The sequence below is a fragment of the Schistocerca piceifrons genome, chromosome 3 (genome assembly GCF_021461385.2).
Source record: "Schistocerca piceifrons isolate TAMUIC-IGC-003096 chromosome 3, iqSchPice1.1, whole genome shotgun sequence".
NCBI classification, from domain to species: Eukaryota; Metazoa; Arthropoda; class Insecta; order Orthoptera; family Acrididae; genus Schistocerca; species Schistocerca piceifrons.
Genome location: NC_060140.1, coordinates 537953610 through 537972520, shown reverse-complemented (window position 1 = coordinate 537972520; position 18911 = coordinate 537953610). Strand labels below are relative to the sequence as shown.

The 18911-nt window shown below is 41.2% G+C and overlaps 1 protein-coding gene across 1 annotated transcript in view; it reads right to left on the bottom strand.

The window, feature by feature from the left end:
• Positions 1 to 625: 625 nt before the first annotated feature.
• Positions 626 to 18911, bottom strand: part of LOC124788812 (cholinesterase-like) — an 83229-nt gene continuing 64943 nt past the window's right edge. The window contains exons 9-11 of the mRNA XM_047256093.1: positions 18225 to 18354; positions 11076 to 11208; positions 626 to 797 (exon numbers count right to left, since the gene is read on the bottom strand). Of these exons, the coding sequence (XP_047112049.1) occupies positions 626 to 797; positions 11076 to 11208; positions 18225 to 18354 (435 nt within the window). The remainder of the gene's footprint in view (positions 798 to 11075; positions 11209 to 18224; positions 18355 to 18911) is intronic.

Genomic DNA, 18911 nt, shown 5'->3' with positions numbered 1-18911 from the left:
TTTGCATCATTTCACGGCCGAAAGAGGAATAATGAGAGTTCATCGGTCTTGAATGTCTACTGTGTTGCGAGCGTCTGGGGATAGGAAAGGATGTTTAACATTAATACGATAGTAAAAATATGTCGTATCACTTTGTATTTTATTTCGGTATGCCAGTGCTACATAGAAAACATCATACATACTTCTACATTTTTTTAACTTATTACAACTCCACAAACATTTATATTTTGTTAAAATCAGTTTAATGGAAGAAGAACCACTACGAACTCGCAGAGTCACATACGTCTGTATATTTGTCTAAGGGCAAGTACGTATTTTCCATAGAGCAGTGTTTGATGGAGGATAAAAAGTACACATGTATGGGTTTAGCAACAAGAGCATTAACTTCCAAATATTCATTTGCAGTGATGCGTGGAATTAATTAATATTAAGCCACTACCAGTGGATTTCAACCTACCATTTGCTACTGCTATTTGTCAAGCGACTGAATATGAAGAACTGAGTTTATTATAAAATATACCAGATAATGCACAAATCTTGGTTGTGGCGAACTACGCATTATATTATACAACTTGTTTTGTATCTTGTGCAGCGTCGTGTGAGCCAGTGCTGTTGAAAACGTTTCTCACGAGTAGGTGCCAGGGTACGGTAACAGTGGTACGTTCTCGTTCCAGAAGTCCATGCGCTCGCCAAGCCTGTCGTGTGCGAGCGAGAAGTTGGCCTGCATCAGCAGGTAGCTGCGGCTGCTCAGGTCGTACGGCTCCCACACCACAGGGTCCGCCTCTGGAGTGGGATTTCTGGAAGAGGAAACCACAAGAATGACAGACGCACTTTTTTTATCCTTAATTAATGTCAACAGTGAGTCCATTAACAGTTCGCTGTCAACATTTTACACTCTGCTTCTGCACAGTCCTATAAACTGAAAACAGCTTGCTATTTCTACAGAATCGTCGCTTTGATCTTAATTCGTACTTCCAGCATTCAAATTTACGTTGTATTAAGTAAAATAATTTCTGCAGACATATTTTCATCTGAGAATCTGTTTATTTCAGTACTCGTAAAACATCCATATCGCAAATACCTTGCAGGAAATCACAAGCATTTTCATTAAAAACTGACACGAAATTACGTTGTTCATCATGTATTTATCTGATACAGAAGATGTTTCGTAGGCACGATAGGCAGAATGTTCCAGATTAATTTTCTCCAGTTTAACGTTCTTTCCACACCAGTTTCTATTGAAGCTCATGTGTTCCATTTATTTCCAAACCCAATATTCTCTACAAAAATTTCAGTTATTACAGTTAATGTTTTTAACAGACAACCTTGTGAATAGGGCAATCACAGTTGCGAGTAATCATCTTGGGTATTAATCAGCCGCTTCAGCTATATTTACTCCTTTATCTTTAGATCATTACAAGTTTCGTGGCACTAAAAGCCACGTCTTCAGGTTAACGTCTATATAACAATAATTCCAGAAGGACAACAACCCTGAGATTTCTATTGATATGATAATTTTGAAAAAGTGTTTTAAGATTTAAAATTTTTTGAAAAACTATTAGAAACTTTTACATAAGAATATTAAAATATTTCTACTCACATAACTAAAACATTAGATATAGTAAGCTCAGAACTTTGTACACAACATTCCTTGTCCGTCAGACCAAACCACCGTTAAAACGCGGAATGTCATGGAACAACACAGCAGAATTCTAATCCAGTATGGTGAATGGGTCCTAAACAGATTATACTGTAGTGATTCATTGATAATGTGAAAAATAATGAAAAACTCTTAAGACCTAATTTGAGGCTTGCGTTAAAAAGCGTCTTGTGACTAGGGCTTCCGTTGGGTAGACCGTTCGCCTGGTGCAAGTCTTTCGATCTGACGCCACTTCGGCGACTTGCGCGTCGATGGGGATGAAATGATGAGGATTAGAACAACACAATGCCCAGTCCCTGAGCGGAGAAAATCTCCGACCAAGCTGTGAATCGAACCCGGGTCCTTAGGATTGACAGTCTTTCGCGCCGACCACGCAGCTACCGGGGGCGGACAGGGTAGCGTTAAAAACCGAGAAGTACTTGCAACACATTGGAGGGATGTTCTATCGGGACAAGACCCGTCAAGCGAATAGCTATTAACTAAAAAGCCTAACCTGAAACCGCACTGAACACTTCCCCGGTCTACACGCATTCGGCAACAGGAGCCACGGCCGCGTGCTGTATCCTAGAGCCACGCGCTGATAATGCACGGGGTCAACTGAATGATCGGTGGTCTTCTGAGGGACACACGAGTGGAGGAAGAAAACAAGTCACCCTTGTTGCTCATGTACTGTAATTCACTTCCGTCCAAAACGTTCTGAGACTGATTTTATTCCTGTCGGGTCAGGCAGCAACAGCCGTCTAAGACACTAGCAGCAACGGGGAAGTAACAGAGGTTGTGAAATTTTACGAGTTCCTAACCAGGAGCGAATTGTGCATTCGCAGTTTAGTTTCTCGAGTTTTTGCGTGTTAATTTAATATTTAATAGACACAGTTCTCGCATTTTCTTTTGTATTGGAAAGTAAACCGATTTTGTGACGTATTACAAGTTCCTAATCAGCCGCGAAATATTTACTCTCACCTGAGTGCTTTGGTTGTACTAATTTAATTAATCTAATTTTTTAGTCACAGTTCTTGAGTTTTCTTCTGTGCCTACAGTGGATTTCCGCATCTCGTGTCGACTGAACTTTGTTTGGCTGTGTAGTGCAGTTTTCCACGGTCTTTAGTTCGGACAGGGTCTGTGACAGTTGTGTGCGGAAGCGAGCCGAGCTGGCGACACTTCGCTCTCCGCTCCAGGCTGTGACGGTTTCGGTTACACAGCTCACAGCTTGAAGCTGCAGTGGACGGGTGTCACTATTGTGGGCCGGCTGTGGAGATCCAACGGACGTCCACCACTTCTCAGTTCGCCGATCGGTCAGCACCGGTGGCCAGCCCAGTTACTGCTCGCACTGAGGTTGGCCCCTCACGTATGGTCGATGGGGGTTTGCCTCGGGACGTTGCAGGTGGAGAAATACATCCCAGTGGGCTGCACGTAAGGCCTCCCCGTTAGTCTGACAAAAGGGTTCTGGGTGCCGTACCTGGCTGACACTGCCGTCAGCCAGACGCAGTCACTTGTCCTGTTCCAGAGGAAACCTCTCAACCAGCAAGATCCGGGTAGTCACCTAAGGTTGGGTTATTTGTAATTGGCATCTCCAATACTAGGCGCATTATCGGGCCACTTAGGGACTTGGCTGCCAAAGAGGGGAAGAAAGTCAATGTGTGCTTCTTGTGTATAGCGAGTGGAGTCACTCCAGACATGGAACGGGTCCTTCCGGATGCCATGAAGAGCACAGGATGCAGCCAATTGCAGATTGGGGCTCATGTTGGTACCAATGATGTGTGTCACTTTGGATCGGAAGATGTTCTCTCCGGTTTCGAGAAGCTAGCAAAAGTTGTGAAGGATGCCGGTCTTGCTCCAGAGATGAAAGCAGTGCTCACTATTTGTAGCATAGTCGACAGGATCGATTGCCGACCTCTGGTACAGAACAGAGTGTAGGGCCTAAATCAGATACTCAGACGGTTCTGCGACCGTGTAGACTGCAGATTCATCGACTTGCGCCAAAAGATAGTTGGTTTTCGTATTCCCCTGAATAAGTCAGGTGTCAACTACACGCAGGAGATGGTTACACCGGTAGCTGTGTCTCTGTGGTGTGCAGTGGGCGGTTTTTTAGGTTAGAGATTCTCGGGAAAACACCAAAAGCGCTTCAGTCTCCAAGGTTGCAGGCCGAACACAGGATGATCGTAGATACAGGAACCTTCGGTATAACAGTTGTAAATTGTCGTAGCTGTGCTGGGAAAGTACTAGGGCTTCAAACGCTAACAGAAATCGCAAATGCTCAAATCCTAACAGGCAGCAAAAGCTGGCTAAAGCCGGAGATAAGTTCAGCCGAAATTTTTGCGAAATACCTAACGGTGTTCAGAAAGGACAGGCTAAACACATTTGGTGGTGGCGTGTTTGTTGCCGTTAGAAGTAATTTGTCTTGTAGCAAAATTGAAGGACATGGTTTCTATGAGTTAGTTCGGGCAGAGGTCATTCTTGGCACCCAGAATAAAATAATAATGGGTTCTTTCACCGATCTCCCAATTCAGATAACACAACTGCTGAAAGGTTCAAACAAGACTTTCATTTCGAACACGTTCACGACTCATTTAGTTACTGGTGACTTCACCCTCTATATTTTTGTTCTAAAAACGGGTCAGGACACTGTTTCAGAAGAAACGAGAAAAGCATGACAAATTTAGACGAACCCAAAATCTCCAATATTGGCGATCTGTTACATAAGTTCGAAATTTATAGAAATTAATAGTTTCCACAAAGAAACTTTATCACGAAACCTGGCAGAAAATGAAATGAGATTCTGGTAGTATGTAAAGTATGCTAGTGGAAAGACTCAATCAGTGCCTTCTCTGCCCGATAGAAATGAAAATACTATCGACAGCAATACTACTAAAGCAGAGTTACTAAACACAACCTTCCGAAATTCCTTCACCAAACAAGTAAACATTCCGGAATTCGAATTAAGAGCAGCTGCCACCATGGTAAACTTAAAAGTAGACAACCTCGGAGTAGTGAAGCAACTTAAATCACGTAACAAAAGGTGGCCTTCCAATCTAGACTGCATACTAGTTAGGTTCCTTTCAGAGTATGCTCATACAAAGCTCCATACTTAACAATCATACACAACTGCTCGTTAGACGGAAGATCCACACCGAAAGACTGGAAGGTTACTCAGGACACACCAATATTCAAGAAAGGTGGCAGAAGTAATCCGCTAAATTTCAGGCCCGTATCATTCAAGTCATATGCAACAGGATTTCTTTTGGAACAGGTATTGTGTTAGAGCGTTATAAATTACCTAGAAGCGAACGGTCTACTAACACATAGTGAACACTGATTTAGAAAAAAAAAAACATTCTTGTGAAACACAACTAGGCATTTACTCGCACGAAGTGTAGAGAGCTATCGGCAAGGGATTTAAAACTGATCCCGTATTTCTAGATTTCCAGAAGGCGTTTGACACTGTACCACCCAAGTGGCTTGTAGTGTAATCTCAAGTTTAAGGAATATCGTTTAGGTTATGTTTCTGGATTCGTGATTTCCTGCCAGAGAGGTCAAAGTTCGCAGTAATTGGCGGAAAATCATCGAGTAAAACAGAAGTGACATCTGGCGTTCAGCAAGTTATTGTTATAGGCCGTCTGCTGTTCCTTACCTACCTAAACGATATAGGAGGCAACTGAGCAGCCGTCTTAGGTTGTTTCCAAATGATGATGTCGTTTATCGTCCAGTAAACTCACCAGAAGATCAAAACAAATTGCAAATCGATTTAGAAAAGATATCTGTACTGTTTATATATTGGCAATTGTTCCTAAATGATGAAAAGCGTGTGGTCAACCACATTAGTTCTCAAAAGAATCTGTTAAACTTAAGTTACACGATAAATCAGTAAAATCTAAAGGCAGTAAATTCAACTAAACACTTAGGAACTACAATTACGAACAAGCGGAACTGGAAAGAAAACAGAGAAAATTTTGTAGGGAAAGCAAACCAAAGACCGTTTTATTGGCAGAAACGTACAGATTTTTAAAGAAACTGCTTGCACTACTATTATCCGTCGTCTTTTGGAGTACTGCTGCGCGAACTGGGATCCCTACCAGATAAGATTAATGTTCAAAGAAGAGCAGCACATTTTGCATTATTATATGGGCGAGAGAGTGTCACGGACATGATACAGGATTTTGGTGGATATCATTAAAACAAAGGCGTTTTTCGTTGTGGCGGAATCTTCTCACAAACTTTCCATCACCAGCTTTCTCCAGAGAATGCGGAAACATTTTGTTGACGCCAAACCCCCCCCCCCCTTTTTTTGGGGGGGGGGAGGGTCATCAGTCTTCTGGCTGGTTTGATGTGGCCCTCCATGAATTCCTCTTCTGTGCTAGCCCCTTCATCACAGAATAGCATTTGCAACCTACGCCCTCAATTATTGGCTGGATGTATTCCAATCTCTGTCTTCCTCTGCAGTTTTAGCCCTCTACAGCTCCCTCTAGTACCATGGAAGTCAACCCTCATGTCTTAACAGATGTCCTATCATACTGTCACTTCCGTTCAATGTTTTCCACATATTCCTTTCCTCTCCGATTCTGTGCAGAACGTCCTCATTCCTTACCTTATCAGTCCACCTAATTTCCAATATTTGTCTGTAGCACCACATCTCAAATGCTTCGATTCTCTTCTGTTCCGGTTTGCCCACAGTCCATCTTTCACTACCACACAATGCTGTACTCCACACGGACGTTCTCAGATATTTCTTCCTCAAATTAAGGCCTATGGTTGATACTTGCAGAATTCTCCTGGCCAGGAATGTACTTTTTGCCATTTGCTAGTTTGCTTTTGATATCCTCCTTGCTCCATCCGTGTCTATTTTACTACCTAGGCAGCTGAATTCCTTAACTTTATCTACTTCATGACCATCAATCCTGATGTTACTTTTCTCACTGTTCTCATTTCTAGTACTTCTCATTACTTTCGTCTTTCTTAAATTTTACACTCAATCCATATTCTGTACTCATTAGATTGTTAATTCCGTTAAGCAGACCATGCGATTATTTTTCACTTTCACTCAGTATAGCAATGTTGTCAGTGAATCGCTTCATTGATATCCTTTCACCTTGAATTTTAATTCCACTCCTGAACCTTTCTTTTATTTCCATCATTGCTTCTTCGATGTACCGATGTACAGATTGAACAGTAGGGGGGAAAGATTACATACCTGTCTTAAACCCGCTTTAATCCGAGCACTTCCTTCTTTGTGGCCTACTCTTGTTAATCCATCATGGCTCTTGTATATATTGTATATTACCCGTCTCTCCCTAAAACTTACCCCTATTTTTCTCAGAATTTCGAACATCTTGCACCATTTTACACCCTTCAAAGCTTTTTCCAGATCGACAAATCCTATGAACCTGTCTTGATTTTTCTTTAGTCTTGCTTCCGTTATCAACCGCGACGTCAGAATTGTATCTCCCCCACCTTTACGATTTCTAAAGCCAAACTGATCGTCACCTAACACATGTTCAATTATCTTTTCCATTCTTCTGTATATTATTCTTGTCAGCAACTTGGATGCATGAGCTGTTAAGTTGATTGTCCGATATTTCTCGCACTTGTCAGCTTCGGAATTGTGTGAATATTTTTCCGAGAATCAGATGGTATGTCGCCAGACTCATACATTCTACAGACCAAAGAGAATATTCGTTTAGTTGCCACTTCCCCCAATGATTTTAGAAACTCATACGGAATGTTATCTATCCCTTCTGCCTTATTTGATCTCAAATCCTCCAAAGCTCTTTAAATTCTGATTCTAGTACTGGAACCCCTATCTCTTCTAAATTGACTCCTGTTTCTTGTTCTATCACATCAGACAAATCTTCCGCCTTATAGAGGCATTCAATGTACTTTTTCCACCTATTCGCTCTCTTCTCCACATTTAGCAGTGGAATTTCCGTTGCACTATTAATATTAACATCCGCGTGTTTAGTGTCACCGAAGGTTGTTTTGACTTTCCTGTATGCTGAGTCTTTCTTTCCGACAATCGTTCCTTTTTCGATTGCTTCACATTTATCACGCAGCCATTTCTTCTTAGCTTCCCTGCACTTCGTATTTATTTTATTCCTCAGCGACTTGTATTTCTGTATTCCTGAGTCCCCCGGAACATATCTGTTCTTCCTCCTTTCATCGATCAAGTGGAGTAATTCTTCTGTTACCGATGCTTTCTTAGCAGTTACCTTCTTTGTACGTACGTTTTTCCTTTCTGACTTCTGTGATGACTCTTTTTAGAGATGTCCATCCCTCTTCAACGGTACTGCCTACAGAGCTATTCCTTACTGCTGTATTTACAGCCGTAGAGAACTTTAAGCGTATCGTCATTTCTTAGTACTTCCGTATCACACTTCTTTGCGTATAGATTCTTTCTGACTAATGTCTTAAATCTCAGTCTACTCTTCATCAGTACTACATTGTGATCTGAGTCTATATCTGCTCCTGGGTACGCCTTACAATCCTGTACCTGATTTCGAAATCTCTGTGTCACCATGATGTAATGTAACTGAGATTTTCCCGTATCATCCAGCCTTTTCCAAGTATACCTCCTCCTCTTGTGATTCTGACGCCAACCTGCATAGGGAAAACCGATCATGATAATGTAATAAGGAAAATCGGAGCTCTCACAGAAAGATAATTGTGTTCACCATTTTTACGCGTGTATTTCGAGATTGGAGTAATAGAGAATTATTGTGAAGTGTGATTTGCAGAGTAATCATGTAGAAGTAGATGTATACGTGACGTAATCGCAGATAACTACGATCCAGCTTCAAATAAGGAAAGTAAGAGATGGTTTATAGTAGTCATTTATGAGTAGGCGGTATGAAGTTGTGGATTAGGTTCAAAATGGTTCAAATGGCTCTAAGCACTGTGGGACTTAACATCTGAGCTCATCAGTCCCCTAGAACTTAGAACTACTTAAACCTAACTAACCTAAGGACATCACACACATCCATGCCCGAGGCAGGATTCGAGCCTGCGACAGTAGCAGCAGCGTGATTCCGGATTGAAGCGCCTAGGACCCCTCGGCCACAGCGGCCGGCTGTGTATTTGGGGTGGTAGTGTGTCAGCATTGTTATGTCACCAGTCTCAATGGGGAAACATATCTAAATCAAGCGTTCAAGAATTCTCCAGGATATTTTGAAGAGGATAAAAGTGTATGCAAAGATTTTCGCACACACGTTGTCCCCGTACAAAACCAACGACGCGTGGATGCCTCCCACGACTGGGTTGAAATACAAAACGCCGACAGTTCGTTTCTGTAAAAAATCATCATGCTTTACGAGAACTGGTGTTATCAATAGGAAACTATAACAAACCGATAGTCAGAAATTCACAAGAAATGTTAACGTGTTAAAGACATAACCGACCTCGAAGCCAATGTGACATCCCCAAGAAGGGCTTTTCTGGCAGTTTTACTTGGTTATATGAACGTTCTGAGCGGTTTCCTCATGTGGTGGCGGTGGGAGGGGGGTTGAAGAACACCTGAAGCATTAAACCCACTATTATAACTTTTCTATGTTTTTTTTTCTTTTTATAATCAGGTCTCAAAACGTTCTTGGGATATGCTTAGGTGGTCGAGATGTGACTTTTGATGCCTGTCCCCCTCTTTCGGTTGCGGCTCTACCGAGGTCATCCATTACGCGAAGAAGGTTCTTGCGCGAATTCCTGCAAGTCTTAAGTTTTTCCAAGTTTTCTCAATCGGATTCACGTCAGAAGATACAGTATGGTATTACGTTCAGTATGTTCAGGTTCCCTGGAGAAAAATGTTAACGAGATGGACATGGCGAGCTGATATACATCGCCTTAAATGAATTTCTGGCTGAATGATATGTCTCCATAGGACACAGCTCCCAGGTTTCCCTCGCTTTGATAGGCGGCTGACATCGTAATTGCGAACCAGATTAATAGTGAGCCACCTTACTGATGTGCCGGGGATTACAGGTCTCCTCACTCCTGTAGGGTGATTATCAGATGTCAGCAAAATCCTGAACTCTCCGACTGAGAGAACTCGACGCTATTGATCCAAGTTCTGTTCTATCTCTGTTACACAAGACATTATTTGTCGTGTGGACATGGTTACGTACTGTTCATTCGACCCAGTCATTCTACTTGTCTTTTAAAAACACCACGAAGCTCTGTCTGATTCTCTTCAGAATACCTACTCTTGTACTAGACGAAACAACACTCGTCAGTACAGTGGTGGGCTTTTAGCTTTACTGCCGATTTGATAGTGCAACATACAAAATGTTAGATCACTTTTTTTTCGAATTGAACAAAATAAAAAAAAATTTGCTTTGTTACCATCCATGTGCACAGCAATGTCGTGAGTATTTACTACTGTCACAGAACATCTGTATCACTTGATACAGAGTATGATAGTAGTCTCTTCTCACAGTGTACAATTGAAAATTTATGCAGAGTACCGTCTAACACAATTGTTGCACTGATGGCTCGGTAGAAAGACGATGCTGTCATATTCGGTGATGATTGTTGACTGGGCTGAGCGGCACTTCGCTCTGCCGTTAGTAAGCGAGCTGATGTCGTAGCGTGTGGAAACTCTTCTGGGCGTGTCTACGCCATCGTCTCTCATTCCTCGTTGCTTCTGGCGGCGACTATGTTTACTTGTGTTTTCGTCCTAGGTACCAACTTTGCCGCAGCACCTCGTTCTTTGAAAATCGCCACACCTACGAACCATAATTGGTGGCGGCAAATCTCTACGATGCCTCTATTCATTGTTCTGTACTTGATATAGTGACAGTATGTTTGGAAGTAGTCGCTGTGATGTACTGCAGTTAGGCGATCAGCTTCCCGTGCTCTTGTCGGAAAATTTTTAAATTTTTGCCGTCAAAGGACACTATACACATGACGTGTGCTTAATGTTACGTTACCTTACCAGGCGTGGTGGCAGTCCGAACAGTGTACAAACGCCGCAGTTCCCGTTGACGATTGGAGACTAGGTGCATTCTACTGAACTGCATTGAGAATGCAGACTAACCTCCATTACACAGGAGCCTGTACCTAATAATTGTATGTGGTTAAAAGGATATTAACAGAAGTAAAACGAACTATGCAAGATTTTTTTTATTTCTGATGTTCATCTGCAGTCAAGAAATTGAAACGCAAAGCCTCATAGGCATATAGGGCATTGTAAAAGAGTCATCGTCTCAAAAGAAAAATGAAATGATTACAGTAGGAGGTAACTGCTGTTGTGTGAATAATTCAAAGAAATCATGGGAAAACGAACTACAAACGCCAGAGGTATATTTATTACAACAACCAAGATTGAACATAACATTCACGCGAAAGCGGCAGAAACACGCGAACAATATTAAACACAGAAAAAAGGAGCAGAATTAAAGATTACTCCTTAGTCTACATTTATTTCATAGACACGTACCCGTATTTTGCAAAGTTGGTCCAGAGACGTAACACGTTTCTCCGTACTCGGTCCTCCTCGGACTCAGGATCCAAATTATACTCAGTATCCTTCCGCACAAAGAGAGACGGCAGTTCTCCGCCATGTACGACGCCTGCAAAAATGGTTGTTTTCATTAATCTCGTAGAGAGACTAATGAAGATGAGAATATCAAAGTACAGGTTTTACATAATACTCTTTTGCAGACATTGTTACATTTAAGATTTGGTCTTGGTCTAGTTCCACTAACAAACTCTAGATAGATGATTACATGGAACTCAAAGATGTGACTATAAAGAAGTTCTTTAGCGACAAATAAAAGTTAAGGTCACACACCAGTCACTGTACTGTGACATGAGGAGTACAGACGTAAATTTTTATACGAATTCTGTTCTTATGCTTACCCATTTAGCGCATTGCAGCATACCTACAAACTGGGCCCCAAGTTTCGTGGTCATTATTGGTACTCTCCTAATAGTTATCTGGATTAGCCGTATCACACCATACTCATTACATTGCGAACTGAGCATTTTTGGAGGGATTTATATTCATACATTGCAAACTGAGCATTTTTTAAGGGATTTATATTCATAACTGCTTTTTTAATAAACAGTTCAACAAGACTGTTACTCGCAGGCTGATTCTGCAAGTATCAGACGACAAATCGATTGTTTCCGGTGCAGTTCTCAGTCGTTCTTAGGGTTTATGCGTCAATTCATCTCATTTCTATATTATGTGGAAAACTGAAGCTACACAGTGATTGGACGTCAGAGATACATGTCTTATCTCTTACAACTCGCTGGTTAAGTTGGTCCAAGACTGAGGAAGGCATGACCTTATGATCACCAAGAAGTAAAGCTCTGTGGTTTTCTGACCATTCTTTGATCGACGACAATTTCAGCTTCTAATTCAATATGTTCTGAAACCTCTATTATAAGGTAGGGATCAGGATTTCTTATGTGAGCTAACAGATTCACTTTGAAAATGGCAAAGATTTTCCGTTTTAAATCCTTCTCACAGGTCCAGAATAGTAATCCATGGGTTTTAGCGCGATATAGTATAGCCAGGAAAACTGAAAAATGCACTATAAATTAAATTATTCCGAAACAAAAACAGTTCATTTAATTTTTGCACGTGAACGGTACAGTCAACAGCAGCAGAAAGACTAAGTCAGAGGCTTGTTTTCTCAACCGATAGAAATCCATGGCAGTTACCTACATGAGTTTGAAAATGGCAAAGATTTTCCGTTTTAAATCCTTCTCACAGGTCCAGAATAGTAATCCATGGGTTTTAGCGCGATATAGTATAGCCAGGAAAACTGAAAAATGCACTATAAATTAAATTATTCCGAAACAAAAACAGTTCATTTAATTTTTGCACGTGAACGGTACAGTCAACAGCAGCAGAAAGACTAAGTCAGAGGCTTGTTTTCTCAACCGATAGAAATCCATGGCAGTTACCTACATGAATACACATATATAGTGCGTCGCGGAGTTTACCTTGCACCACTGTTAATTAGTTACTTAGTTACGTTTTCCATTGATCAACAGCACGGAAAAATCGTTATGATGTGGAACATGTCAAATGCCAAGAAATGCACACAGGAAACAATTTTTTTGTTTACAATGTATATTTCTATTATCTCTCTATATATTATATATCTAAAATGGCACAAAATGCATATATTATATGTCCAGATTTATTTAGTCATATTCAAGAATTCATCTATGGTATAGAAGGAGTTGTCACGGAGGTATGATTTCAATTTGTTTTTGAAACTATTAGTGCTGTCTGCCATACATTTTATTTCATCTGGTAATTTATCAAAAACTTTTATAGCAGCATATTTTACCCCTTTCTGTGCCAAAGATAGGTTTAGTAAAGGATAGTGTAGGTCTTCCTTTTTTTGGTATTGTAATCATGAATGTCGCTGTTGATTTCAAACTGGTCCATGTTGTTGAGAAAAAATTTCGTTACTGAGTAAATGTACTGTGAAGCAGTTGTAAGAATTCCTAACCTTTTAAACAAATGCCTACAAGATGTGCGACTATGAACCCCACACATTATTCTAACTGCTTTCTTTTGAGCAGTGTATACCTTTCGCCTAAGTGTTGAGTTGCCGCAGAATGTTATTCCATATGACATCAGAGAGTGGAAGTATGCAAAGTATGTTAGCTTACTAATTTCTACATCCTCAGAATTGGTAATTATTCTGATTGCAAAAGTTGTTGAACCTAGTCACTTTAGGAGGTCCAAAATATGAATTTTTCAATTAAGATTCTCATCTATATGTACACCCAAAAACTTAGTATGCTGTACCCTGGCTACTGACTTCTTTTGATGTGTTATGTTTATTGAAGGAATTATACTTTTTGCAGCAGGAAATTGGATGTACTGTGTTTTTTCAAAGTTCAGAGCAAGCCCACTCGCAGCAAACCAACTAATAACTTTTCCAAAGACCTTATTTGTACCATTTTCTATCGGACTTTCTATTACTGGATTAATATTTATGCTTGTATCATCAGCAAACAGTGTCAGTTCAGCATCTTGTTTCACATAAGAAGGGAGGTCATTCGCATATATCAAGAACAGGAGAGGACCCATGATCGAACCTTGTGGAACACCTAATGTAATTTCACCCCATTAGATGAAGTGGCAAACTCCTTTGAATCACTTGAAGCATATACAGAGACTTTTTGCTTCCTGTTCTGTAGATATGACTTAAACCACGCATATGCTGTTCCATTTAGACCATAGAATTGTAATTTCTCTAACATAATGTCATGGTTCACACAGTCAAATGCTTTGGATAAGTCTCAGAATATTCATAATGGTGACATTTTACTATTTAAAGACTCTAACATGTGGACAGTGAAATTGTATATTGCCATCTCAGGGAGCAGCATTTCTGATATCCGAACTGTGATTTACTAAGTATCCCATTACTGTTGAGATGGCTAACCACTCTTGAGTACATTACCTTCTCAAAGATTTTTGAAAATGCTGTAAGCAAGGATACTGGCAGGTAATTATTGACATTTGTGGTTTCCCCTCATTCTCCACTACATTCCAATCGCAAAAGGAGCGAGAGAAAAGACAGTCTATATGCTTTCGAACGAACCCCGATTTCTCTTGTCTTCGTGGTCCTTAAACGAAATGTACGTTTGTGACTCTGGAGTAGATGCTGTAGAAACGAACAAATTGATGTGGGGTACATGTGGTCTATGAAGCCAGGAAACATCCAAGCTACGCCACATGAGCATCGCCCGAGATTTTGGCTAAATTCGTCCTTGAATATTAAAACCACTTGTTTTTGCATTTACAAAATTGTAAAACTGTTGTTTGTTTAAAATTCATTTAAAAATTATCGTGAATTTTAACAGCACAAACCACCAGGCTTACACAGGTTAATTTTAAATCGAATTTTACACTAATTAATTGTTACATAACGTGTACTGAAACATTTTTTTTCATTCATTTCCCTCACGAAAAAGTTTAAATTAATGATGTTATCGAAATAACTAACCAAGCCGGTGACGAAGGAAAGCAAAAGGATTCTGGAAAACCCTTTCTGCGCACGTGCGCTGTAGCTTAGGTGGCTATTCTAGGCCACTTTGAGGCATTTCCACAGTCCGCATGTGTCTTGCATTATACTGTGAGTCTCGACTTCCACTACACTACTATGGTACGTTGTAAATAGTTATCGTTTATACCCCTGCGTGCGGGAATCACTGCGCCATTTTCCAGTCGCTTGGGACTTTCTGCTGGGTCAGAGATTCACAATAAATGCAGGCTGAGTATAAGGGCAGTGTGGAGGAGTACTCTCTCTGAAACCGAATTTGGATTTCATCTTGACTTGAATTAAATTTGTTCAGCTCTTTAGGTTGCTTTTCAGCGCTAGAGATGGCCATTTCTGTGTCCTCCACACGGGAGTTTGTGCTGTTGATGGTATCGCTGCACGATCTTCCTGCATGAAACGTTTTTTAAACGCGAAATTTGAAACTACATTTTCGTTCTGGTGCGTTTTATTGCCACATGAGACTGGTGTACGTGTATCTCAATACAAGTCATCGACCCTTTCCGTAATCAGGAGGACAATTTTGTAGAATTTTTGGCTACATCTTTTCCCTGACATATGACGATGGAAGTTGTATGCTTTCTATTGATAGAGGAATTAATACCCACTTTTGTCTGTAGATATTTCAGCATTCTGTTTTAAGCCGGCAGTGCAGCAATCTTGACGCGATAATGATCCATTCACATATAATTTTTTTATTCTGTGGTAAAGTATTAAATTTCAAATGAAAACCTAGGATAATGAATCTCAGATTGTCATTGAGTGATGGAAGAGGGAAGGCAAGAGGCAAGAATTCATTTATTAATAATTGTGAAAAAAGTTATTACATGTGTACTTGAAAGAACGTCTGAGCTGATATCCAGCTTCATGGTCCAGGGAACCCAGTACTTGTGAAACTGATATGAATGTGAGTCTAAGAGGGACAGCATTGAAAACTAAGGGTTGTTTGCAAGAAAAGACGGACAAATATAAGACTGTAGTAGTGAGGTGTTGTTATGTATTCATTCCAGACACACCGATCTGTTATTGCATCACGGATTTCACGTTTACTATCAGTATTTTTTTAAGGCTGTTAGGAAGTTATTCGGCCGCGCAGTGAAACAGAAGTAGCATAAACGTGTGTTTGTTCCCAGCATCAATGTACACCGCGACGGCCATTCTCCAGGCCATCCAGCACGCATGCCGGCGCTATGTCGATGGCGCTCTTGACGTCCGCTACCCATGGTCGTGGACGGATTTAGCAGCCGTGTGGTACACGAGCAGGTGGAGAAACGAGTGCAGCCCGCTCACAACCTCCGGATCTTGACCGGCTATGCACCCACAGGCTTACCTGTTGCATGTAGTGTGCTGGTTGCGATAGCCGACACTGTATGTTAGATGCCGAGCAGCAACGGCACCGGTCACGCACCAGCGGTCGACAGGTACGGTAGCCGATGACGTCTAGATGGCTAGGAGGCCGCGAGGACGCACCACCCTCAGTTCGACTGCAGAAAGGTTGCAGTCCGTTGGCCAAGGGCAGAGGTTGGCCACACATCGGCTTTTCTCACCGGAAAAGGTTCCCTGTGCAGCAGTGCTTCTGGCCACAACTTGACAAGTTGTCAGCGGACATGCAGCGAGCAGACTTCCATCATCCTAAATATTAGTATGGTTTCCCTTGAACACAGACACTCATTCTCTCCAGTTGAAGATGCAGACTAAATGACTGCACCACTGAATACCTTGAGCCTGTAGGCTCGAATGTTAATACATTTATTGCTACTCTTCAGGAGTAGGCTTATTGGAGGGGGGGGGGGGGCCAATTTGTTCCACATTACTCATCCCTTTGGCTTTTCGTGGCTCGCTCCAGAGCTCCCCACTGGGTACGAGCTGATAGGAGCTGTCATATTTGCAAACGTGTGAGTTTTCGCAGCACGCAAGTGCTCCAAGTTACAAGACGTTATACTACGTTGCGGCGTTAGTGGGTATTCGTGCTTCGCTCATCGGCGGTGTCGCAAAAGCAACCGGCAGCAGTGTTTGAAATAATGTAGGAAGCTCTGCCGCGTGACTACTTGATTATAGGACTGAGTTACTCTTTATTACCTGGCAGCCGTCGGAACAAAACTTTAAAAAATATTGCAATTCGCAAGCTGAGATTTTATAGATTAAATTAATATGAAAATGAGGTTATTTGTTTTCAGCAACTTTGTGCAGTGTGCAGTTTTTAAATCGCTACGTGAGGCCAACACAGACATTTATTCTCTGTTCTAACATCTTGTTTTGTAAGGTGCATCCGGAGCGGCCGAACCATTTTTAAGGCAGTCAGGTTCTAAATCTAGGTCCCCACTCATGCTTTCTGTACTGGTAACTTAATTTTTCCAGGTGATTTGTAGCTAACCGCGCTATTTCTGCTGTTCGGCCAAGATTAAAAGAAGAACTTTATTGTTACTGTACTGCACCGTTACGGATTGGAGCTAATCTTAAATACTCTTCAGGAAATGAACGTCTTAATCTGAGTTAGGGAGCCGGCATATTGGGTTCGCTTACTCCACCTGAGACCACCAGAGATGTGTCCAAAGTCAGTATCTGAGGCCACTAGGAAGGAACAAAATGAAAATGAGCGTATGGCATTCTTGGCCGGGAGGCCCCTATTCGGCGAACTTCGGCCGCTAAGTGCAGGTCTTATTTCATTGCCCGCCACACTGGGCGATCCGTGCACCTGTGATGATGATGATGAAATGATGATGAAGACAATACAACACCCAGTCCACGAGCGGAGAATATCTCCAACCCGGCAGGGAATCGAACCCGGGCCCGCTTGCACGGGAGTCAAGCATGTTATCACCCAGCCAAGCAGGCGGACACAAGAAAAGCATTAGACATCAAAGACGAATTTACTTATAAAATATCCGGTAGTGTCCGTTACAAGATATATCAGGCCGTATACTACACCCTCCACCTCGCGACATGTCCTTTATCCGAAAATCACAGAAATGATAAAGAGATGTACTATCAGCAGCTGTACGGCGCCTTAAAATAATCAGACAGGTCTGAAATGCCCCCCTTTTGATGGTAACAGTGACCTGTTTTATCACAATCTCAATTTTACAATTGCCGAACGAGGTGGCACCATGGTAAGACACTAGATTCGTATCTGACAGGACGCCGATTGAGATCTCACTATGGACATCCAGATTGAGATTAATAATAGGGCTGGAATGGTTCCTTAAAAACCGTTTTCCTTCGCCGCCTGTCCCCAGACTCGCTTATGCTGCGTAGCTAATGACGTCCTCCTTGACGGGGCGCAAAACTTTTGACTTTTGTCTGTGAAATGACTTGTGAAAACTGTCCGTAAAAGTATTTCGGCTGAGTGATCAAAGTTCCTAAAAACATATAGTCTGATTAAAAATAATTTCTCTGTCAACATGTAGAAAAGCTGCTGTGGATCTCATTTACTTTATATTTGCTTAACTTTTAACTAGTAACACGTTAAATTACAAGGAAGTTTTATGTTAAAGCCTTTTCTATTTTACGAGTCTGTGTTTGTGCAATAGAATACAAATTAATGTAGAGCTTACCCCACGGTGAAGTAGGCACGTTCACTCCTGCGTAGTCGAAGGTGTAATAATAAATAGTCACGTTGGAGATACTGTTCAATTTTCTTATCAACGAATCAGTGGGCTCGAAGGTTCCAATATCGTTGTTAAACTGCAACAACGGGAAAATCATTTAAATACGTTACAGCTTCATGAGTATAACGCTGGCAGTAGAAAGATCTTACAACACCATCTGAACGAGTGAGAAAATGAAAAAAAATAGTATCGTGGTAGTGTCGAAATAATGTATTGAATGTTCCGGAGAATAATTTATTTACTAGAACACATTTTCCTTAGATCAGGTTAAACAACTGGCGATATGATTTTTTGAACAACCCAACAATGACTTCCTGATCCCCAATTGTCTGAAAGTTGCAACGGTATGTTTAATTTATCTTGTCTTCCTTCATTTACGTTTTGATAAGAACTGGCAACCAAAGCTGATGCCGAAGGGAAAAGTTGAAGGACTAGATTAACGGTGAATATACAACAGAAGCTTGAAGATTTGATGATATTTATTGAAGATTAATGTTTTGGGAAAAAGGTGATACAGACAAGAGCAAGTGAAATGGAAACGACATTAAATGAGAAAACATCTCAATGGGCAATAGGGCAGCCGTTATTAATTGGAAGGTTGGAACAACTACAAAAAGGAAACGAAAGTTATAG